Genomic DNA, 25,707 nt, shown 5'->3' on the forward strand with positions numbered 1-25,707 from the left:
TGTGTGCGTGTGTGTGTGAGAGAGAGAGAGAGAGAGAGAGAGAGGAGAGAGAGAGAGAGCGAGAGAGAGCGCGAGAGAGAGGGAGAGAGAGAGAGAGAGAGAGATCAGTGGTAACTTCCCTTCGTAGAAGAAGTGTCTGTGGTTTAAAGGGACGCGTAACGGAAGTGACGCTGAAACTACGAAAAAACGCTGTTCGGACAGCCGCTATGGGATCAATATATATATATATATATATTTTTTTTAATTGCAGTAAACAACAAGGATTACAGTACGTAGAAAACAAACAGTAAAAAACAGTACGTACAAAACATACAAAATACCAATCAATAATAAACTACTTGAGGATTAATAGATGTAGTGGGCTGAGTGAGAGCCAATGAGATGCAGTGATGCTGTCATTAGTCTTTGTTTGGTGAGTAGCTATTTATTGTGTTTGTGAAGTGCTCTTCACTTTGATGATAGGAAACAGAAATCTGTAAATCACGTAATAGTGAGCAATCAGTGCTGTAGTGTTTTACTCTGCCTTTACACATACAGTATCAGCCGGCAAACCAAAGATCACGAAATAAAAAAAGACTAGCTGAACAAAACATGCTTTATTGACCTTTCTTGAGCATTTGTGAAATGTACAGGAATCTGGCTACAGTTTAAAAAAAATAATAAATCACCACATTTATGAAGACACTCTGATATTAAACAACAGTCAGTTGTAACATTAAAAAATCTAAGCATTTCTATTTGTAAACCTCTTTATGAAAATTAATTTAGTGTTTGTCAGCCGTGTGGTTTGGTGTAAAGCATTGTGTTTGTCGGGTGCTTCATGAGAGAAGGATTTCTCCTCTGAATCATAAAAGGAGAACAGACACTGGAAGTATTTTTGTTGTTGTCATGGCAGCAAACAGGTATGACTCAGTCTTCATCTGTTAAAGCAGACCTACTCTATACATCACAAATCACACGAGCAGTGTGCATCAGACTGACAGTTTCTCTGTTTTTGACATTCAATTCATATTCATATGAACTTTATATTGTTGTAACAGACATAATAATACACCTCAAGTTTACAGACAACATAAAGTCTAACTCAATGTAATGATTTTGTATTTACTATTATACCATGTTCTTAAATACAACTGTGACACATACAGTTTGTGGCAATGTGACGCAGGCATTGTGTTTTCAGATTTGTGGAGTAAACATTGATTTTATTTTGAAGTGAAAAGGTCAAGTTAGACACTTTTAGGCCTCCCCAGAATACGCACTGAAGGTCCTGAGAGGCATGCTGTTACTGTTTTTATTTTTTAATTCAATGCTTAGGCCATGTACACAAAGTATCAAGAGTAACAACTGCATTTAAATACGGGGATGAATCCCCTAAATGATCAACCAAAGACTCATTATGTTCAGTTTTGAAAATCGTTCAATTGTTTTGAAATCCATGATTGGTTTTCTATGTCCTTACAAAGGAGGGAAAAAATTAACAAAAAATACAGATGGTTTCATTTAAACCTATAGGAGTAAAATCATTACATTTTAATTCACAGTGTTGCTATTTTGACACACCCTCAATTAAAATATGGGCAAAAAAATATCTATTTATTCTTATGCCTGTATGGAATAATTTTACCTTTCAGATGAAAATTAATTCTGCCTTTGTCTTTTCAATTTGTCAAAAACAGTTTGAAACAGAACAGTTGATTTTGCATTTTATATTAACGGCACTTTAAAAAAAAAAAAATGCCCACTTAATATCATCAAAAAGGTTGTTCCTGGGATCAATATATTTACAGGAATAAATCATGCATTAGGCTACAGGTCGCAAATATTCGAGGAAAAAAACATACCATCAAAATAGATAATTTGGAAGTGTTGTTGTTTGTAATGGTACGCTCACGGACAGAGGGTTTGTTTGACATGTGGCCAGTCTCTGTTAAAAAACGTTGCGCTTTTTGTTTCTGCGCGTGTGCGTTTGTGTTTTTAATCATGACATTTCAGGTAAAATATGAACTCTATCCTTAAATGAAACTTCAGATAGTCAGCAAAGATCTGCTTACCTACACATTAAATGTTTCACGTTGTTTTATGATAGGATATGTGTCTTTTAGCGCTCTGATACAGTAACATTAGGCATAAACACACCTCAAAATGCTACCTAGTAGTGATGGGAAGTCCGGTTCTTTTCCGCGAACCGGTTCTTTCGGACAGTTCGTTTCAATGAACCGGTTCAAAAAACCGGTTCATCGGTTCTTTTACGCCCTAACGTAATGACGTCATTCGCGATGACGTAATGATATCAAGTCTATCGTCCGCTGTCTAGGTAGGCAGCTCACTCTGGTGTGAGACACCGCCATAAGAGTGCTCACTCGAACGATTTTAAAACGTTCCCTAAACACCGCATGGTCGGATAAATATAGCGCAAATGAACCATAAATGTGGGATATGCTGGTGTTGAAGTTGTTCTTGTTTGCAGATTTCACGCTGTGTGTCCCGCTGGCCTTTGGGATCTGATCAGTCCCTCACTAACATTTGGATAAATCTCTGTCCTTTCCTCATCCTTGGTATCTCCTTTCACTTTTTATCTCCCTTCTCCATCCCTGCAACCTGACATATGAAATAGCAAATGGTTACTGATTTTTTGAAAGATGCATTGCATTTCTCACATAGGAATTGTCTCCACTTTTCTAACAAGTAAATGCTTTCATTTATGAAACTTTTTGGAAAGACTTGTGTTTCTGCAAACAGTATTTTGTGCTAGTCATGTGCAAACCTTCCTCAGTAAATCCATCCTTCATGTCTGCAGTATCAGTGTCTTCACAGGCGTGTCTCTCGTCGCAGGTTATCGAACAGCTAGGACCGTTTGAGCAGAACACACTCAGACAGCAGGTAACACACGTACAGGTCCAGTACCCTGTCATTGTGTGGTGGTCTCCTCTGACTGGAGAACTGGGACGTCTCGGAGAGTGTGGCCAAAACAGATGTTTCTTCACTGTTAACAAGTCTTATCATTCCCATCCACAGACAAAAGCTTTTCTTTTTTATGGTGAGTCCATACAGACATTCATTGTTCAGTTGATCCATGCACATATTCATTTTATACTAGCTTTTATATGATTAAAATTCAATATAAATTTTTTATACAGTTTGTCTACATAAAAAAATACAAACTAATATCAGTTGTTTTACATGCTACAGTAATTAGAATGTACAGACAGTGCTGGGCAGATTACAGTGAGTATAGAAAAGAATCACCTCTCTTTAAAAGAATTCTGTTTTTCTGACATGTTGGTGTTTTATCTTTCACTTGGATGTTATAAATAAGAGTAACTACAGCTGGATAAAACAAAAACTGTGTCCGTCTTCATTTCAGGCTGCGAAGCAACAAAATGTGATTCTTTTAAAGAGAGGTGATTCTTTTCTATACTCACTGTAGTTACAATTGTAGTCTGTGACTGATTCCAAATTACATGACAAAAATTGTAGTTAGTTACATAATCCACTACATTACACATTTTAGGTAATATAATAGACTATTTTTTGATTACTTTTAAATAACTTTTGACCTAACATGTTCATTACATTGATTTAAATAGGATAATATTGTACCATAATGATTAGAAAATGCAAAGAGAAAGAAAATATATTTCATTTATTGTTATTAACAACATGAAGTGCATTAAGCATTATACATTACATCAAGGTTTCCCAAACTGGGGTTCGTGAAGGGACTGCAGGGGGTTTGTGAGTTAATTGAAAAGCTACCAATCAATTAAGTCATTAAAATGTAAAATTACAATTAATTATTTTAAATTAGCAATTAAAATGAAACACTTATTAAAAAAGATTAAATAATTTATTTACTTGCACTTCATGTGACTAGCAACCAACATCAGCACACTGTGAACATGCAAATGTTACTGAACGTATTACCGTAAAATCTCAGGGGTACTTCAATTCTATTGTGTATTGTTGTCTTGTATTGTATAGTAATAACATACTTTTTTTCTGTATTACAGATGTTTAAGTTACGTCTGACTGCACTGTTAGGATTGCTCAAATTTCACTATACGTGTATAGTGACAATAACGAATCTTGAATTCAGGTTAATATTAGGTGAAATAACCCACCGAGTGATAATTCAGATAAACATTAATGTGTTCATCAGTAGTTGATGCAGGGTTGAAATGTTGAGAAACTTGAATGTCCAGAACACTGGAAGACTTTCTGAACGTATATAAGCAGCAGGCTATTTTAGAAAGGAAAATTGAAAATATGAAAAAGAAAAATTTGGGAGAATCAGTACACTTTGAATAATTTATTGCTATTGTGTGAATAATATGTAATAATGTAATCAGTAAAAACGTAACTGTAGTCTGATTTAGGGTATTTTAAAATGTACTATAATCCAATTACAAGTACTTACATTTTGGGTAACACTTTATTTTAAGGTGTCCTTGTTACACGTTACATGTACTTACTATTATAATAACAATTAATTATGCATAATAACATGCAAGTAACCCCAATCCAAACCCTAATCCTAACCCTAACCATATAGTAAGTACATGTAGTTAATTAATATTACTCAGTACTTATATGTATAATTACACTGTAACAAGGACACCTTAAAATAAAGTGTAACCAAATGTTGAATGTAATCAGTTACTACCCAGCATTGTGTACAGTGTGAAAAAATGTATATTAATTTGGATTACTTTTAACAGTGTTATTAAATTGTTAGTGTTCTTTAAAGAGTGTTAGATGACAGCAAAGGTAATGTTAGAGATCGAGTCTCCACATCAGCAATATTAGATCCTCCCCCGGATGCTGGATCCTGTCAGAAAATATCCGTTTTGTATGGTACCCAAAGTCAGTGTTTTACTGCATTTTGTGTAATACTCAAAACTGTATTAACAGTCTTCTATCAGCTCAAGAGGCAGACAGACTAAGCCAGGAAAGAGCAGAAAGCAGGAGACGGAAGTAATGAGAAATGAGCAGTTATTGAATGTTTATTGTTTATTCAATGATCTTAGTTGCACGTTTCTATGCACAGATTACATCTGACCAGCATAAATCCAAAAAGTGTTATAATATGTGACCCTGGTGCACAAAAGCAGTCTTAAGTCGCTGGGGTATATTTGTAGCAATAGCCAACAATATGTATGGGTCAAAATTATACATTTTTCTTTTTTGCCAAAAATCATCAGGATATTAAGTAAAGATCATGTTCCATGAAGATATTTTGTAAATTTCCTACTGTAAATATATTAATACTTAATTTTTGATTAGTAATATGCATTGCTAAGAACTTTAAAGGTGATTTTCTCAATATTTAGATTTTTTTGCACCCTCAGATTCCAGATTTTCAAATATTGTCCTATCCTAACAAACCATACATCAATGGAGAGCTTATTTATAAATCTCAATTTTGAAAAATTGACACTTAAGACTGGGTTTGTGGTCCAGGGTCACAGTAAAGGCGAAGGCAATGGAAAATTACTGCTTCACAACATCGCCCTGTGACCTTAAAAACCTTAAAATGAAGATATTCTCTCATCTCTTACTTGTGAAGACAAATATCCCTTGAAACCACGCAACCATAAGATTAAACAACAATAGAAACATAACATAACATTTAATAATAAAATGTAATATAGAATGACTAATCAATGAATGAATGAAGCTTTACAAATCAAACAAAAAAGGGATTTTCTATAATAATATAGATCCTTGTAGATCCTATATTGATCCTTGTACTGATGAACACAGACACTTCCTTTAAGATTTGTCTTTTTTTCCAGGTACGGATTTCAGCATTGAAAGTCTTCCTCTTCCGCGTCACGAGCAGCACCAGTGGGCGTTGTTTCACGAGGAGTCGCCCAAGAATAACTACAAGCTTTTTCACGAGCCGCTCATTACCCTGTTCAACCACACGGCGACCTTCAGCCGCCGCTCTCACCTGCCCCTCACCACGCAGCACCTGGAGGCCCTCAGCGCTCTCGGCACACAAACACACCTGCTGCCTCTGTCCTACAAAAACCAGCTGAGGAGGACTCTGGCGCCGGTGGCGTACGTCCAGTCGGACTGCGTCCCGCCGTCTGACAGAGATGTTTACATTCAAGAGCTGATGAAACACATTCAGGTGGACTCATACGGACAGTGTCTTCATAATAAAGACCTGCCGCCCCATCTGAGAGACTCCACTGCGATGGACGATCACGATTTCTACCAGATCCTCGCCCAGTACAAGTTCATCCTGGCCTTTGAGAACGCCGTCTGTGATGACTATATCACTGAGAAACTGTGGAGGCCGCTCAAATTAGGCGTTGTGCCGGTGTACTACGGAGCTCCCAACGTACGCATGTGGTTGCCAGATAACAGGAGCGCAGTCATGGTCAATCCCAATGAGCCGCCGAAGAAGCTCGCTCAGTATTTAAAGAGGTTGGACGAGAATGACGGGGAATATCTGAAATATCTGGAGTGGAAGCAGAAGCGGGAAATATCTAACGTGAATCTGGTGACAGAGCTGAAGGAGCGTCCGTGGGGTGTTCAGGATCTTGGTCAAGATAGCTTCATTGATGCCTTCGAGTGCATGGTGTGCAACAGAGTCTGGGAGAATATCCACCGGCGGGAAAAGGTACTGAAATGGTGATTTTGACAGGATTTCTTTATATTTTCCATTCTCTGATCATGTAATAATCAAAAGGTTTTGCTATTGTGGTAACACTTTAGATTAGGGGACGTTTTCTCTCAATAAACTCCTAATTACTGCTTATTGGTAGTAAGTAAAGTAGTAGTTCTGTTTAGGTATTGAGTAGGATTAAGGGATCTAGAATATGGTCATGCAGAATGAGGCATTAATGCAGGGGTGTCAAACTCAGTTCCTGGAGGGCCGGAGCCCAGCAGAGTTTAGATTCAACCCTAATTAAACGCACCTGATCCAGCTAATCAAGTCCTTCAGGCTTATCTGAAAACTACATGGTTGGGGTGTTGGAACTAAACTCTGCAGGACTGCGGCCCTCCAGGAACTGAGTTTGACACCCCTGCATAAATTTGTGACCCTGGACTACAAAACTCATAAGGGTCAATTTTTCGAAATTGAGGTTTATACATCATCTGAAAGCTGAATAAATAAGCTCTCCATTGATGTATGGTTTGTTAGGATATGACAATATTTGGCTGAGATACAACTATTTGAAAATCTGGAATTTGAGGGTGCAAAAAAAAATCTAAATATTGAGAAAATCATCTTTAAAGTTGTCCAAATGAAGTTCTTAGCAATTCATATTACTAATCAAAAATTAATTTTTTTATATTTACTGTAGGAAACTTACAAAATATCTTCATGGAACATGATCTTTACTTAATATCCTAATGATTTTTATCATAAAAGAAAAATCTATAATTTTGACCCATACAATGTATTTTTGGCTATTGCTACAAATATACCCCAGCGACTTAAGACTGCTTTTGTGCTCCAGGGTCACAAATGTGCTTTCTAAGTACTAATAAAACAGCCAATATGCATGCTAATAAGCAACTAGTGAATAGTCTTCCCTAATCTAAAGTGTTACGGCTATTGTTTACTGGTTCTTTTTAATTCGGTCTGTGACAGAAACTGCCGTCTAAAGTCTGGCGAGCTGAAGAAAGCCACCTCACATGCCCGCCGCCTCCAGAGCTGTTTGAGTTTGCTGTGAGCGCCAGCTCGTCTCTTCGGCAGATATGGAGAGCCAGTTATGAGCAGTCCAGAAGAGAAGCCCGAGCGCTGGGACTGATGCTTCGCAGGAACACAAACTTTACCGTAACGCAGTTCTGGAGAGAAGTGTTTACTGACTGAAGGAAACAGATAACTGAAATGAAGTTATTGTGTTAAGTGGATGGTAAACCTGTGGGCTGCATTTCAGGAGGAAAAACAACGTCAAGGTGATATGTAATTCATAGGGCTATTTTCATGTTATGTGGAAAGTTACGTCATGCATTGCATTATATTTAACATACATAATCTTTATGTGGATGTGACATTTTCTCTTAAACAGTCGATGCAATGCTCAGGATATGCATTAACCGTGTGTGTTTTTATCATATATAGCCTAATATCTAGCCTTAATATTCAAAGGCCACACTGGACAATAAGGTCCCATTGAGTTCATGTTACTTAATGCATTAAAAATGATGATTTGTTACAGTATATTTGTTACAATATTTTAAAATCTTTGTTAATGTTAGTTAATAAAAACAAAAACAACTGTTCATTGAATAATATTAACAGGTACAGTTTTTGTTCATGTTCATTGTTCATGATAATATATATAGTTAACTAATGTTAACAAATGGAATATATGTAATTTAAGTGTTTACCGAAAAGGTCTACAGCAGGGGTTTCAAGAGCAGGACTGGACACCCCTTGGTCCTTTCTTACTGTAAACACACTAAAATGCACCTTTTGCACTTTATGGTTATTATTTTATGCCATTTATTTTAAGTAAATTCTAATTATTAATAAAGAAGTAGGATTTGTTAAAATTATTGTTATTTTATTTATTTTTTGCCAGTTCATACTTTTTCACGCAGGGTGTTGTATAACTCTCGGTAAATTTTTTTTTTTTTCACGAACTGTGACTTTCATAGATTCATTAATTCAAATAAGCAAAATAAGCAACAAAAAAAAGCAAAATCCAAAAGAAGCAAAATATTGTTTTAATGTTTGTTTCCTAAGCATCTCCTTTGTGTTGATATGTGATTATGGCAGATGGTGGAACAGATCTCATGTGTCTCATCCTTCTATGTAGTAAGTGTTCAGTACTCAAGGCAGCAGACGTTGCCTAATAGACTTGAAACAAATGACAACCTTACACACTGTAGTATGGATATAAGTCACAGGATCTCAAAAAGGAAATCCTCTGGCCTATTGCTGCGTAGTGCTTTCCTCTTCACCCTTCTTGACACTAGATGGAGACACAAACATGCACAATGTATGTACAGATATGTGCCATGTTTTCTGTATTTTGTCTCTATATGCAAATAAATAGCAATAAAATCACGTAAAAGTGATGTTGATAATATACTATTATTCTATCAGCAGTAGTACTGCTTAAAAGTATTACATATTTTTATATCTCCATGTTCACATTACTGCAGAGAGACTACCTTTTTGATAGGCTGTCAAACTAGAATAAGGATTTGGCTCTGCTGTACAATGTTGTAACTGTTTAAAAATGTTATACTTGAAGCTTATTGAACCTGAGCAGTAAAAATCATGTGAAGGTTAGAAAGAGTTATACAGAGGTCATGTTTCAGCCAGTATCTCTGAATCAATTTTGATAGAAAGTTGGGTTATGAATGGTTGGCTACAAAAGTACTTATGAAACTTAAGTACAATATCTGTGTTATATGTTATTCTTTGGTTGAAATCAACATACATTTCTGTTAATTATGGTATCTTCATATAGAAAGATAAATCTGATACATAATGGAGTAAAATTATGAATTCAAATGTTTAACTGACACATTAATAAGTCACTGCTTCACAATCATCAGTCTGTAGAGGATTAACATAGTCTTCTGATACCACACCAGTGTGGCATTTCAGGCTAAAATACTCTAAATACCTAAATGCTGCTGGAATTACAGACACTTTTCAAGTACAAGTGAGTACTTGTTATATCTACAGAGCTGAACAATGCAGACAGTATGAATCATCACATACTTTTCTTTGTCAAGTCCAGAAATCATCATTCTGGAACTACAAGTTTTAACTGTTGGCGAGTTTTTACATGTAATTCAGTTATGAAGTTCTGATGGGTAGATATCCAGCTTGAAGGAACGTTTAACTGATGCAAAGATTAGACAGTGGAAGCAGAGTCAGCAAAGGAAACATGAGCTGCTGAGGTGTGATTAGGTCAAGTAGAATGACTTGAGTGCTGTTTTCTGTGATGACTGCCACATTTATCCAGACATCAGAATCAGAAAGAGCTTTATTGCCAAGTGTGTTCACACACAAGGAATTCGTCTTGGTGTCAGGAGCTTCCAGTACAGAAAGTACAGACATAGTGCAGACATACATATAATTTAAGGTAATAAAACGCTAATAGTAAAAAGAATAGACAATACATTTTAAAAATAATAATAATAGCAATACAGTAATACAATATAAAGAAAAAAAATATCAGTAGACAGAATTGTGAACGGGCATATCTGCTATTTACTGATGATAAGTTATTTACAGATGTACAGTCCTGGGATGTGTTATGTGGTGTTCAGGTGGAATATGGCCAAGGGGGAAAAAGCTATTCTTGTGGCTTGCTCTTCTGGTGCTCAGTGCTCTGTAGCGCAACAGTTCAAAGACGAAGTGTGCTGGGTGTGAGGGGTCCAGAGTGATTTTACCAGCCCTTTTCCTCAATCTGGGGGTGTAAAGTTCTTGGAGGTTAGGCAGGGGGGCTAATAGTAAAACGAATAGACAATACATTTTAAAAATAATAATAATAGCAATACAGTAATACAATATAAAGAAAAAAAATATCAGTAGACAGAATTGTGAACGGGCATATCTGCTATTTACTGATGATAAGTTATTTACAGATGTACAGTCCTGGGATGTGTTATGTAGTGTTCAGGTGGAATATGGCCAAGGGGGAAAAAGCTATTCTTGTGGCTGGCTCTTCTGGTGCTCAGTGCTCTGTAGCGCAACAGTTCAAAGACGAAGTGTGCTGGGTGTGAGGGGTCCAGAGTGATTTTACCAGCCCTTTTCCTCAATCTGGGGGTGTAAAGTTCTTGGAGGTTAGGCAGGGGGCACCAATAATCCTCTTAGCAGTCCTGACTGTCCGTTGTAGTCTCCTGATGTCTGATTTGGTAGCTGAACCAAACCAGACAGGTGCTGGGTGTGAGGGGTCCAGAGTGATTTTACCAGCCCTTTTCCTCAATCTGGGGGTGTAAAGTTCTTGGAGGTTAGGCAGGGGGCACCAATAATCCTCTTAGCAGTCCTGACTGTCCGTCCGTTGTACCTGATGTCTGATTTGGTAGCTGAGCCAAACCAAACAGTTATAGATGAACACAGGACAGACTCAATGATAGCAGAGTAGAACTGTTTCAGCAGCGCCTGTGGCAGGTTGAACTTCCTCAGCTGGCGAAGGAAGTACAGCCTCTGCTGGCCTTTTTATACAATAGAGTCAATGTGAGTGTCCCACTTAAGGTCCTGAGAGATGGTGGTGCCCAGGATCTTGAATGACTCTACTGCAGCCACAGTGCTGTTCATGATGGTCAGTGGGGGGAGTGCAGGGGGGTTTCTCCTGAAGTCTACTATCATCTCCACTGTTTAGAGTGTGTTCAGCTCCAGGTTGTTATAACTGCACCAGACAACCATCTGCTCAACCTCTTATAAGCAGACTCCTCACAGTCCTGGATGAGGCCGATGACTGTAGCGTCGTCTGCAAACTTCAGGAGCTACATGTGACTTATATGCCATGAAATTTAGTGTAGAATTGCTAGTAAATTTCACACAAATTACAATAATTAAGCAACTCCAATTAAACACCCTGAACTAAAATAAAATTTTGAAGTAGGAAAAAAAATGCACCCCATAATACCCCAGCATGAATGAATGAATCTTTATTGTCATTGAATGCACCAGTGGTACAAAACAACAAAATAGTGTTAGCAGCTCTTTAAGACAACAGATAAAAGTAGAGAACAATAAGTAATAAATAAATAAATAGATAAAAGACACATAAACACAATAACATTCTAAACCCTAAACAGTAGAACAGTAACAGTAGAGCAGCAACAGTATAATGAAATAAAGTGAATGTATACATAAATGTACACATAGTGAGCAGTATAAATGGTACTGTAGCAGCAATGTACTATGACAAAATGGGAAGTGCAAGAGGCAGTGCCTTCTAACAACATCAGTATCGCATGTATGTTCATGAATTGTCAGCAGTGTTCACTGTTATGTGTACTGGACAGTATACGTTGGCAGATAGTGTGGATATTTTGAGTCCAGGTTTGATTGAGAGCAGCCACAGCACTGGGGAAAAAATCTATAAGAACAGTTTTTCCCCAGAGCTGTGGCCGCTCTCAAAGCTTCCCTTTTTTTTTTAATGTTGGTGGTGTCACTAAGAACATAGTATAGGAAATTATGATCCGCACTCAAGAGAACAATCTTCTTTTTTCTTTTATTTTACATTCCTTACTGATGGGAAAAGACACAAACGTTTCGGCTCAAAGCCTTCCTCAGTGTGTAAAGCAATGTCACTAAGAACATAAAAACATAAAAGGAGATATTTTGAAGAATATTGGTAACCAAACAGTTGATGGACCCCATTGACTTCGGTAGCATTCGGTAGAACCAACATTCTTCAAAATATCTTCTTTTGTGTTCAGCAGAAGAGAGAAACTCATACAGGTTTGGAACAACTTGAGGGTGAGTAAATGATGACAGAATTTCCATTTTTGGACAAACTGTTCTTTTAACTGCTATTACTTTAACTTGCTCAACCAGCTGCAGCAGAAAGACTATGCTAGTTGAACAGCATTATTGCTTTTGTAACATTTTGATATGTGGTACAATTACTTGTTCATCTACACATGTGATTTATCTTATCCGTTGTCCGTGTGGGATTGCTTACACTGGTAAAATGTCTAGATCATTACGTATTCGTATATTAGTGAACACTGGAGTAATATAACTGGAGTAATACTAGCTTGCTCTATTCTTTTTCTATTCTATCTGTTTTCTTTTTATTTATTATATAATAAAAAAAAATAAAAAAAAAACCTTGCTACGTGTACTGCGTTAAGCTAACTGAGACTTGTTATAGCACTTGCATATCATTGCTCTTTTGTTTCATTGCGCCTGAAAATAGGCTAACTTCCGCCAACATAACCAACGTGACCACCTGCTTGCACAGGGAGCGTGCCTTCCGTTGGAAGTTACCAAGCTGGGGACTATTTTCAGGCGCTGTGTAATATCATTGCGTCTGCTGCACTCATGGTACGGCAGCAAAGTTCCTTGATTATTACGCCGGAATGAGAGCATAGTTCCTAGCCATATCGGCCTAGAAAATCACAACTTTTCATTTTCCGTCGGTCTTAGTACACGATGTAACTACAGAAGAGTCAAGTTTTAAATAGGAAAAATATAGAAACTCTTTGGTCATTTTTGAGCGAGATGCTAACGGTCTAATCAGATTCAATGATCTATGCTAAGCTACAGCTAAAAGTGCTACCGCCAGACCCGGAGATCGGCTCAATGGATTCGAAAACGGTAAAACTCAACTGTTTAACTCTAGGGGAGTTGGAAAATTAGCCTATTTTCAAAAATAGTGGAGTGTTCCTTTAAATTCTTCAAGCACTCTAAATCAGACTGACTGAGAGACAGCAGTATTTCCTGTTCACCAAGTTATATTTGGAGTTTAAATGATTTACTGAGTGTTAGCACCCAGAGGGAATAATTACAGAGTTGTATTTGATTGTCATTGAGAAGGGATAAGGCAGATAATGAGATAAAAAGCCAAAATTGTCCTTCAAGCTAGAGTATTTATTTAATAACCAGAGATTTATAAGATGGAGACATCTTCATCAGCCATCTCTGCATAATTAGCTTCAAATATAGAAAGAAATGTTGGCCACCCTGGCACTAATTTAACTGAGAAGTTCAAATGTTAGACCATTTTTAGACAAGGTACATTTTCTGAATTTGCACAAATGGGACCATTCACTGTATGTTCTTCTGAAATGTAAAACAAAAATGATAGCATAATTTATCAGCATCTTAAAATGCATTTGGATTTTTAATTGCTTTTTTAATGATGAAAGAATGTTAGCAAATGGGAAATGATTCAATAATCTGAAGCCGTCAACCATAAAAACAGAGAACAATGTGCCCAGTCAACTGCAATGAAAACTTGTCAAATAGCTTTACAAGAACATGAAAAGTTACATTTTATTTTTCTTCCTCCAATGGCATGTTCAAATCTGCTCCAGCAGCCTAGTCTGTGGCAAAACAGTCACATATTGTGTGTAATGTAATGTCAGTCACAACTATTACACGCCTATTAAGCCTATTACACACTGCATAGACCTCAAACCAGATGAATACAGTCTCAGTGGGAGATATGTACAGTATATAGCTTACTATAAATAAAGTTGTGACTGCACACTATTGTACAAACTCCAAGCTGGGGACTATTTTCAGGCGCTGTGTAATATCATTGCGTCTGCTGCACTCATGGTACGGCAGCAAAGTTCCTTGATTATTACGCCGGAATGAGAGCATAGTTCCTAGCCATATCGGCCTAGAAAATCACAACTTTTCATTTTCCGTCGGTCTTAGTACACGATGTAACTACAGAAGAGTCAAGTTTTAAATAGGAAAAATATAGAAACTCTTTGGTCATTTTTGAGCGAGATGCTAACGGTCTAATCAGATTCAATGATCTATGCTAAGCTACAGCTAAAAGTGCTACCGCCAGACCCGGAGATCGGCTGAATGGATTGGAAAACGGTAAAACTCAACTGTTTAACTCTAGGGGAGTTGGAAAATGAGCCTATTTTCAAAAATAGTGGAGTGTTCCTTTAAAACAAAGTCATTTTTCTTAATGGTATCTCCCAGTGGTAGCATGTAAAGGGGAAAAAGCAATGGTCCTAGAACTGAGCCTTGCAGTACTCTATACTGAACTTGTAAGCGACATGACACCTCAACTTACTGCTACAAGCTGATAACGGTAAGTACGTTTTGAATAATAAGTAAATAATAAGGCCAATGCAATTCCACTAATGCCAATGTTATTTTCAAGCCTATCCAAGAGAACATTTGTTTATAGTATTAAAGGCAGCACTAAGGTTCAATAACTCTAAAGGAAAGATGCAACCATGATTTGATGATAAGAGCAAGTCATAAAAGAGCAGAGGCATCCATAAAAGAGTGTGAAGAATAATAAAATAGGTTTTCCTGGCTATGAAAGGGGGTCTTCAGAAGGGATAAACAACAATAAACCAAAAGATGTCTGTCACCAAAAGAGAACATACAAAATTAATGTCTATAATTTAGGTAATTGTAGGTCAGAAGGAGTCTTTATTAGTCCTTCGAAGCTGTTCTTCCTCAGTGGACACCCGCAGATAAACTGCCTTGTCCAGCAGGCTGGCCCTCCAGCACAGATGCTCTAAGTACATGTTACTGATGATATTTGGTTGTGAGATAAACCAGCCTGTTTAACCTCTGTTATCTCAAAGACACCCTCACACAGGCTCATTCATGGCAAGCAAAGAAGACAAATGGAAAACAGCACTTGCACTTGAAAAATAAGACATTCTTAAGAGGACACTGAACTGAAAAAACAGAACATTGATTTTTCCAATTTGAATCTTAAAAGTTAGACTGATTATTCCTTGATTAACTGCTTGATCTAGTTCTTAAGACGCAGTCTTAACATAGTGGCTATGTTAATGCATCTGACTCAAGATGTAAAAAGCTGAACTTAGGCTGTAAACAAACTACATCATGGCTTGACTTCAAACCTCACCACCATTAAGCTTCAGACAACTTTTTGTCTTTATATATCAAATGAATCAACTGTGCTCTTTTTCCTGGTATTGTGAATCTGCCCCCAACCTTTTTGGGAATGTGTTCACGTTGCATTATTTTGGAGAAAATGTAATTTGTTTAGAACATGCATTTCTGTTGGATTGTTTTTATTTGTGGCTTAAATATTTTTTGGTGTTTATAGTTTTGATACAATTTTAATGAATAATTTTATTTTTGAATGAACTTTGCTACTTTTTAGTTCTGAGCAAGACAATTGCCAGATCATATCAAAAGACAAAACCCATTTAATTTTGCAGCAGTGACAAGATAATCCTGTGCTCCAGGACAATTACACTATGTAAACTCATTTACTGACTGATTTTGTTTTCCTGTATTTCTTTTATATCCGCGGTTTTCAATCCTGGTCAAGGCAACAGCTCTGCATATTTTGTATATCTCTCTTATCAGACACAGTTCAGTTGTTCATGGAGCTCTGTCTTAATGAATCATGGTCTGAATCAGGCATGTTAAATTAAGGCCGTGGTTCTCAATTCTGGTGTTTAATATGAAAATAAATTTAATTTGGTTACATTAGATGTGTCCTGTCCTGTGATCCTGTAGAACCCAAAAAGTTTTGTCTACTCACTGTTGCCTCTGTAGTACTTTTCACTCATTGTCACCCTTATAGAGTACTTCTTTATCACAAGACTTTTAATATTTCATAAGAAAACTGTTAACTTTAAAGAATGTTTTTAGTACCTATATTAGGAGCACAGTCGGAAGCAGCCGTGGAATGTTCAGTCCATTCAACTTTCCCAGCAATTCTGCAACAGCTGTGGCAATACAGTGGTGTGAAAGAGTTTCACTGGGCTCTGGAGGGTTGCTCACTCTCTCCAATTAAGAGCTCAGGACACCAATGGAAGCCACGGGGCCCTTCTAATGTATAGGCAAAATTGAATTTTTGAAGGTGGACATTTCTCTGGGACTTTCTCTCTATCATAAAACAAATTGTGCTTGTCCACAGAGCTTAGTAAGTGGAAAATTTAAATCAGAGCATTTCCTAAGGATCAAGACATTTGTAAAGTGCCATGTTCATGAAGCTCTTCTGTTATTAACAGCAGTATTTAACATATCCACTTACATGGTCAAGTCATGCTATTTGTATAGCGCAATACAGATGGTTTTGAAAAGGCTTTCCAGAAAATGCACATTTGAATGTTACAGTGTCTTTGGCCCTGATGCACAGGGAATATAGCATTAAATTAAGAAATCTCCTTTTATCTCTTTGAGGCCCAGTGAGCAGTCACAGGTAACTGTCAAGAAAAAAACTTCCTCTGTGAACTTTGAGAGGAACTCATGTGAGAGAGCCTCATCTGGAAACAAAATATCACAATAATGTATAGTTCTAAGATAATGCAAGTCATGTGTGGCATGTGCTGATGATCATGTGCAGGGGCGCCGCTAGCAATTTTGGGCCCTATGAAAGAATATGAGGTTGGGCCCCCTACCGCACCAAACATACACTATATTGCCCAAAGTATTGGGAAAACTCAATAAAACTCAAAAAAACTAATCGCCATACACCAATGACTTGTACATATGCGTACAACCATTTTAGACACTTCCAAAACTGTGGCAAAAAAGATAAATATATTTAAATACATGAATTATGTTTCCAACTAATAAAACAGATCTCTGGGGGCCCCAAAAGTGCGTGACTGCGTGGGCCCTTAGAATCGTCCTAACTCCCCCCCCCCTTAGCGGCGCCCCTGGTCATGTGCAACTGTTATGATTCCATCATAACATAACTGAAATACTAGTTTATGAGATGTGCTATGTGAATTTTTAGCTAAAGCAATGTATCTTTATTCTAAATTAAAACTGAGAGAGTGATTGAGCCACAAACATGATCAGAAAGGCTATTCTAGAGTTTAGAAGCCAAATGTGAAAAAGTGCTACCTCCTTTTGAAAGTGAAAAGCGAAACTGAAAGTTGTGACTTTTGCCAAGTATGGTGTCCCATACCCAATTTGTGCTCTGCATTTCACCCATCCAAGTGCACACACAGCAGTAGGATCTATGACTTCTGGAAGCACTTCTTTTAGGAGCTTAGATGGAATAGGGTCTAACCATAGACTGTATAAAAACATGGACGTAGTGTCCGCGACGTCACCCGTTGAATTCTGAAGAGCTTTTTTGAAGCCCAAAGTGGTGAAACACTGTGAACACACACCCGGAGCAGTGGGCAGCCAATGCTGCAGCGCACGGGGAGCAGTTGGGGGTTCGGTGTCTTGCTCAAGGGTCTCATCTCACTCGCCTTTTGAGGACTGACCACAGGCTCTCTATGGGATTGAGATCCAGGGAGTTGCCTGGCCACGGATCCCAAATTTTCATGTAATTATCTTCAAGCCACATCTTTATCACTCTTGCTTTGTGACATGGTGCTCCATCATGCTGGAAAATGCACGTAAATGTAGTTATGCTGGTGTAGTTATGCTGCAGAGGTTAACACTTGATTGCACTGTCAGGGATGGGCAACTCTGCTGCTCTCTGCTTCTGTTCCACAGATTTTAGTTCCAACCCCCAAAATCTGAGCTATTTCTCCGGAATGGTGCATTATACTTTAGATCCAATTTGATCAATTCCACTTTTATTCCTTTTTTTATTAGTTTTATATCAATGCCCATTTTAATTAAAGGACCATTTTAGAAAAATCTATATGACATACAAAGAGCATATTTATATGCAGTTTAGTCAGAAGCGCCCAATCCAGGTCCTGTAGAACCCCAACAGTTTTGTCTACTCACTGTTTTGTCTTCTCACAGATTTGCCTACTCACTGTTGCCTCTGTAGTATTTTCCACTCATTGTCACCCTTATAGAGTACTTCTTTATCACAAGACTTTTGAGGAGGAGACGGTTCTGGTGCTTGCTGGACACTCTGGGACGTCCTGAAGAGTTCTTCACTGCAGTCCAACCTCTCTCCTTGAAGTTCTTGATGATCCGGTAAATCCGGTCAGCAGAGACCATGTCAACTAGATGAGCCCCAGAGACAGATCCCCTGTGAAGACCTCATCACCTCGACGACCATCAAGACCAGGGGAACCAGACGAGTCCTCTGCACAATCTGACCTGTGTTGCAGGTATTAAACCACACCATGCTGGTTTCGTCTGGACAGAGGAGAACTGGCCCCCCGACTGAGCCTGGTTTCTCCCAACGTTTTTTCTCCATTTCTGTCACCGATGGAGTTTTGGTTCCTTTGGCTTGCTTAGTTGGGGACGCTTGACTGATTGCACAGACACTATTGGAAGAGAGCTGAACTGGATGATGACATCACTGAATCATCAATGAACTGACTTTAGCTGAAAAATTACTCTTTGATATTGTCTTGCATTATTGACAAACTATTTTCCTGTTTTACACTGTAAAGCTGCTTTGACACAATAAGTATTGTATAAAGCACTATACAAATAATGGTGACTTGACCTACAATACCTGCCGATACCAAGACTCAAACTCATGACCTTTGGGTTACAAGTCCAACTTTCTAACCATTATGCCACAACTGCCTTCTGGTCTAGGTGATGGTATTTATGAATAGTCCATTAAAAAATGATGAATTGTAGCACAGAAGTTTGGTTATTATAAACAAGCTAGGCCATTTAGGGCTTTAGAAGTATGCAATATTTTATAATATATCTTTAATCAATGTAAAGACAAAAATATTGGGGTGATATGACCATATTTTCTTGATCTGATAGTAACTCTATCAACTGCCTTTTAAACTAACTGTAGCTTGTTTATTGAACATGCAAGACAAACATCTATTTGTGCATTTCAATAATCCAGTCTAGGGGTCATGAATGCATAAACTAGCTTTTCTGCATTAGATATAGACAACTTGGCAGTAGTGGAAGAAAGCTGTTTTGGTAAATTGAGAAATAAGATTTTCAAAAAACAAGCTACTTTATAAAATAACACCCAGGTCTCTGACTGTGGAGAATGGAGAAACAGTACTTTCTTATAAATGCCTATTTTTATTCTAAGATCTTATGTGTACATGTTTTTGGTCCAATGAATAATATCACTGTTTTATCATAATTTAAGAGAAGGAAATAATAAGTCATCTAGCCTTTAATGTATTATATACACTATGTTAACTTGGATAATTTAGACCAGGGGTTCTTAGCTCTGGCCCTCGAGGCTCACTTTCCAACCCTAACCCTAACCAAACACACCTACACATGCTAAACAAGGCCTTCAGGATCACTAGAAAAATACAAGCAGAGGAGTTTGATCAAGGTTGGAGCTACAGGAAAGTGGACCTCGAGGCCCCAAGTTAAAAAATAAAAAAATAAAATAAAAAACAACAACTCTGACTTAGACTGTAGCGTCTGCGTAGAATCATGCATGATCTTTGGGGTTTTATGGCTTAAGAGACCCTTTTAGCTTTTGACATTTGCATATAAATTACAGTCCTGGTCACAGACTTTACACTTATATGGGTGCTAAATGGCCAATGGTCCCCCCCACTATCACATTTAATCTGGTCTAGAAGAAATATAGAGCTGAGTAACATTTTGTATTGGGTGCAAAGTTGAGGAGCATACATTTTTACATGATTTAATCACAATCATATTTTCAGACCATCAGACCAAAAATCAAGAGACTGCATGACAAGATAAAATAAGTCCCCTTTTGGTTTGCTTTCAGCCCAGATGATTTGATCTCTTCAGAAGACATGAATTAAACCACTGAACTTGTATTGATTACTTATGCTGCCTTTATGCGCAACATTCACTTGCATTGTATATGAGATATTCTTCTAAGATGATTTGTTTGAGTTCTGCAGAAGAAAGAAAGTCCAAGGTGAGTCAATGATGAGAGAACTTTTATTTTTAACATAACTATTTCTCCAAATGATTGTAATCCTGGCAGACCAAGTTGACTGAAAGGTATTTCAAACATTTTAGACATCTGACAGCACATACCTGATGGCATTAAAGAGTTTCTATCCCATGACAGTTAAAACCTCATTCTTTGTTTTATGTAGTGTAGCAGGAACATTCCTGTGTTGCAGAACCTTTTAAACTATGAAGCTTTAAACTGTGAAAGTTTAAAGCAATGACTGAAATTAGCTCAGTAAGGGGTTTGGCTTACATGAGGATGTCGACGTTAATTTTCATATGTATTCTGCGATAAAGTGACTAACATCACAAAACCCATCAAATGGCTAATATATACAGGGGTTTGTGCTGTTGTTTTGCCTCCAGAACGGTCACTTCCTGGATGATGTCATTAAGGAATAGCTTTTGGTAGTTAAAAGTGAAGCGTGTAATTTCTGCACCACTTGCGTTCGCCAAACACAATGCAAGAATAATGAATGCTTTTAAACAGGTTTCCAAATCAATCCCCCACCGTTGGCCAGATGAGCCCAATCGTGATCTCATGCCAGTGTTACTGTCACAGGGTGCAAATTGTTCTCATCGTCATCTTCTGGGAGTATCTTCAACAGTTGCAGGAGTAACTTCAGAACTGTAAGTCATGAGAGAAATAAGCTCAACAACCAATTGAAACAGCAAACAACTAAGGATGCGTCATGTCATATTCACTCACTGATCAACAGTGCTGACATTATTAAATCACTTGTGGGATTTTTAAAAAAGTCTTTTTAAAAGGTTTTTTTCCTTTTTTAGTGAGCAGTCTTGTTCTGGGGTAAAAACAGTAGATAGCATAGCTTCATAGATGTTCTATGAATTTCACAACCCACAAAAAGATGGTACTTGCCATTTCTAGAAACGCAATAATAAATGTCTTTATGTATACTATTTATCTTGGCCCATGATCAATTGTGCACAAATTCTATCTCAGGGAATTTTTGGGTTCTTCCTGTTTCTGGCAAAATGCAAGAACGGAATTGTTCTCATAAATGCCACACGTACCAGACGTGCCATTAACATCCTTTGTTAGGGTGTGGGTCAACAGTTCAACAGTTGGTTTACCTGCAAACCATCAATTTAACTCAGAAAGCTGAAAAAATGCATCATAACCTTCTGAAAGACAGACTATCCAGAAACGGGCAAAGTTTTTTTTTTACTGTACAATTAATGTAGGATTTTGCTTGGTAATTAACATTTTAATCTTCCTTGTGAGCAAAAAACAAAAAATTAAACTATAGTGGATATTATGAACAAAATCATTAAGTAATGTATAAAGACCACTAATGGTTTTCAGTGGGTTGGTATCCTAAGTCAGGGTACAGTGACGTGACATATCAAGCTTCATGGCTCAAGTATTGTGAAGATGAGGCCTTGTGGCATCCTCACCGTACAATTTAATAAAAGAGTCTGTTATAACAAAATAACTATCTTTTGGCCAGCATTATTTGACTCAAATTCTGTGAAAATTTGAAACATTAAAATTTTAACTTTTGACGTGCTACTGAGTTTGAAAGAGAACCCTCAAAATTGTCACCAGCAATACCGATAGCCGCTCCAATCGATATGCCATACGGGTCTATTGGCAGCCAGAGAGCACAGATTAAAGAAGGTACCAGATACATTCAAGCAAATGCAAACACTCAAGAGTGAATCAAATGTCTTTGAGTGTGCCATCAACACCTGCTAACACCGTTAATTTATTTAAACAGCTTAGAGAATAAGACATTGCAAAAATAAAGAGATCCAACACAACGTGAAGCTATCATACATATTGCCCAGACGTTTTATAGAGTTGTTCACACAAGAGCAGATGAAAATGAACATTTTGTGTGGTCATGTCCTGATCGACATCTCTGCCCATGCTTGTTTGCATGTGTTGTGCAAGTCATGCCTGTGTTTGTCCTCCTGTGCTCATGCAGCTATCAGAATGACATTTTTTTGGAAATTTTCTGTTCCTCCTTTATCTTCATTGGCAATGTGGAGCCGAAAATCTGCTATGCTGGAACACTGATGCATTTAGAGATCACACTTCTTTATACCTTAACTTGTACATTTCTGCAAAAGGTGATAGACTATTTCATCCAAACAGTAAATGATCAGCCATTTTTGAAAACAAAACAAATTTTGATGATGGAAGAGGTGATGGTGTTTAAAGGTGCCTAAAACAGCCATATTGCATCATATCTAAAATCAAACATCTCAAGGTGGCCTGAATAGTTACATAAAGGCTTGCATTAAAAGCAACATAACAAGGGCTGTTTTCAAGTGTCCCAGACGCAGTTCAGCTCATTTAAATTGTATAATCAGGTTCATGGATATTTGTCATGTTGAACATTTATTGTTTTTGAATGAGAGTTTGAATAACAGAGTCTAGGCCTAAATGGCAAAACAGCACACAAATATATTATGGAGTGATGAGGGAAAAAAACCACACTAAAAATAAGGTTTTGTTGTTGTACCCAAAGACTGCAAATATCTCTTATTATCATTGCTATTAAAATATAGATTTATAGATGCTAGATTCCATAAGGCCCAGGTAATAAATAAATAAATAATTAACAAATAAATAAAGAAAATAAATACAATAAAATGGGCCACATTTCATTAAAATTAAAACTTAGGGGAAAAGGCCTTCACGCACTAGAGCCGTGAGCTTTATAGTGAGCTCTAGGTTAAAAGTGTTGTTTGTGTAACCAGTTCTTCTGTTTAGCAAGCTGGATAGACTATTAGCGGCTATTTTCAGTAAAACCTTGTGAATACATAAGTTACTGTAGTAATCTGGTGATGCAAACATAGCAAAATACTGTACAACAGGTGATTTGTTCTTTAAATGATCACACATATGCACATAAACATGATGAAAAATAACATGACACAAAGGAACACTTTGAATATAATGTAAGATTCTACATGGATAGCAAAGGACAAATGTAAAAAAAAATGATTTGGACAATAACTAATAAAATAAAATATAGGAATAAAAACGATGTCAGTATCATAAAACTGGTGCTGTAATTTTCCCACAATGCATTGCTTGATAAGCCAATGAGCATGATCGACAAAAGTGAGCCATATATTCAGTCATTCAGTAATAAATCGAAACGTTTATATGAAAGAAAAACAATCAGATCTAATGTCTGTCTCATAGAAGTAATGTTTGCAATACATGACAACCAGAATATTTTGATTAATTTGATTGTACGTGAAGATTTGCTTCCTGTGAGTATTTTTTTTTAGCATTTATTCTTAATTTATATAGCTTTTGAATTGTCTTGTTTTCAGTTTGCAGCAGCCACACTTCATATTTTAAATCAAAATGCATAAATAATTATCAGTGTAATTAAACTCAAACATTCTTGCCACAGTACGGTCAGTGGTTTTCAATCCTGGTCCCGGTGAGCCACAGCACTGCACATATTGTATGTCTCTCTTATCTGACACAGTTCAGTTCATGGAGCTGATGACCTGAATCAGGTGTGTTAAATAGGAGAGACATATAAAATGTGAAAAGTGGTGGGTCGACAGGAAAGCCACTGGGTTAAGAGACTATGATGCTTTTTTACACTTAAATCAGATTGCAAGAATTCCGACATGGGAGTGCTGGTGGAATTTTTTTTTTTTTTTTTTTTTTCAGTCACAATTTATTTTGTTGCCTTAAAGTCATGAATATATGGCCCAGTGTCATGATGCAGTCCTCTTTTCTTCAACGTAAATTAAAAGGCACCATTGATTATATTTTTTCTGCCATTGAAATACTGTGACCTCAGCTACATGTGAATGGCACTTTTTTTCCATGACGCAAACGTTGTACACACATATATAAAAGTCTTTGTTTCACTACATCACTAAAATAAAAGTTGACGTTTTTCTTTTTGCAATACTTAATTATAGAAAATAAAGGTTTAGTGGTGATTTGTTTCTTCGATGCATCTTTCACACAGCTATAGGATCTTGGTTGGCCATGACGGCCGTCAGTCTGCTCTGCAGGTCGTGTTGCGGCGAGAGGTGCAGCACGGGGTTAGTTCTGCTGCCCTCCAGCCCGTCCACAACAACTGATCCAGCGGCCAGAGAGTTCTGTAAGCCCAGAAACGGAGTGTCCTCCTCAGTCTCGCTCTCTGAGCTGCTGCTCTCTGAGTTACTGCCGCTGACCGGCTCCAGCGCCGTCTGGCCACTCGGCTGAGTTCTTGAGCTACGGTGGCCTGCAGTGGGGCTGTGTGGGGGGGACGCTGCGGCTGTGCTTTGGTACTGCTGTGCACTCTCCTCCTGCTCCACAATGTGCAGAGGGCTGGCCGCAGGGCTGGGCAGCTCCAGGCCGTGATTGTAGTGAGCCGAGTTGCGGAGGTTATGGCCTGACTGATTCAGACCGGATTTATCACGCAGGATCGGCGGGGTCCGGAACAGCAGGGGGCGCTCCTCCTCCCCCGAGGGACTCGCTGCCATGGAAGGAACGGAGGTCGCCAGGCTGGACAGAGGAGCCGACATCTCGGAGGGAGGCGAGGAGGCCGTCGCTGGAGAGAGAAGCCCCGCAGGGGACAGACAGCTGGGTGTAGTCATGGCCGAAACATACCTTGTGGAAGAAACACAGACTCACTTTACAGTATCTATCATGACTGCTGCCTCACCACTGTCTTATTTCAAAGGCTGCGCCCACTAAAGATTACAATTGTCATCTGTATACGTCATGGACCACGTCTCGTTTCAAAAAAGTTACATTATAAAATTGACAGCTATACCTTGTGAGGCGTACTGCAATTTCATTCTTACTTTAGAATGGATGCTTTTCTGAAATCCTCAATGCAACCATGCAACCAAATAATCTGTTAGTAAACGGATTGATGGCTCAATTGGACTAAAAAGCCCTCATGTAAACACCTTAAAGGCACAATATGTAAGATTTTTTTATTAAAATATCCAAAAACCACTAGAACAGTGTTATATATTTTGCTGACTTGTGTACTTACATTATCCCAAATGTTTTAATGTTTAAAGAATGTTTAAATCCAGAGAAATAAGCAATTTTAACTAGTGACATGGACCGTGTCTAGGGCTGCACGATAAATCGCATGCAATATTTAATGCGCATCTTGTCAGTATAGCCGCTTCTGTAATCAGCGGTAAATCTCCATCACGTGTGGGCTTTCACATTGAGCAGCATTAACTACACAGAGCCGTTGTTCACTGACAAGCTGCGCAAAAAATCGGGCGATTATGAACATGGTGTTGCGCAGCTTGCCTGTGAACAACGGCTC

The 25,707-nt window shown here is 37.8% G+C and overlaps 2 protein-coding genes across 2 annotated transcripts in view; one reads left to right on the forward strand and one right to left on the reverse strand.

Annotated features, from left to right (window-relative positions):
* The first annotated feature begins 1,791 nt into the window (after positions 1–1,791).
* LOC107740796 (alpha-(1,3)-fucosyltransferase 10-like) lies at positions 1,792–8,184 on the forward strand. Its single transcript, XM_016553295.1, has 4 exons — positions 1,792–1,995; positions 2,836–3,040; positions 5,799–6,634; positions 7,613–8,184. The coding sequence occupies exons 1-4, from the start codon at positions 1,882–1,884 to the stop codon at positions 7,832–7,834; spliced, it is 1,377 nt and encodes a 458-aa protein (XP_016408781.1). The 5' UTR covers positions 1,792–1,881; the 3' UTR covers positions 7,835–8,184.
* Positions 8,185–24,104: 15,920 nt separating this feature from the next.
* The window catches only part of LOC107740792 (pro-neuregulin-1, membrane-bound isoform-like), a 108,071-nt gene continuing 106,468 nt past the window's right edge, over positions 24,105–25,707 (reverse strand). Inside the window, exon 7 of the mRNA XM_016553293.1 lies at positions 24,105–25,025. Coding sequence (XP_016408779.1) covers positions 24,392–25,025 — 634 coding nt within the window. The 3' untranslated portion in view covers positions 24,105–24,391. The remainder of the gene's footprint in view (positions 25,026–25,707) is intronic.

This window comes from Sinocyclocheilus rhinocerous, unplaced genomic scaffold (assembly GCF_001515625.1).
Source record: "Sinocyclocheilus rhinocerous isolate Xijiao unplaced genomic scaffold, SAMN03320098_v1.1 scaffold1097, whole genome shotgun sequence".
Lineage (NCBI taxonomy): Eukaryota > Metazoa > Chordata > Actinopteri > Cypriniformes > Cyprinidae > Sinocyclocheilus > Sinocyclocheilus rhinocerous.

Coding starts and splice junctions, on each gene's coding strand:
- LOC107740796 (XM_016553295.1), top strand. CDS start 1,882: ATGGTACGCTCACGGACAGAGGGTTTGTTTGACATGTGGCCAGTCTCT. Junction 3,041..5,798: donor AAAAGCTTTTCTTTTTTATG/GTGAGTCCATAC, acceptor CTTTTTTTCCAG/GTACGGATTTCAGCATTGAA. Junction 6,635..7,612: donor ATATCCACCGGCGGGAAAAG/GTACTGAAATGG, acceptor GGTCTGTGACAG/AAACTGCCGTCTAAAGTCTG.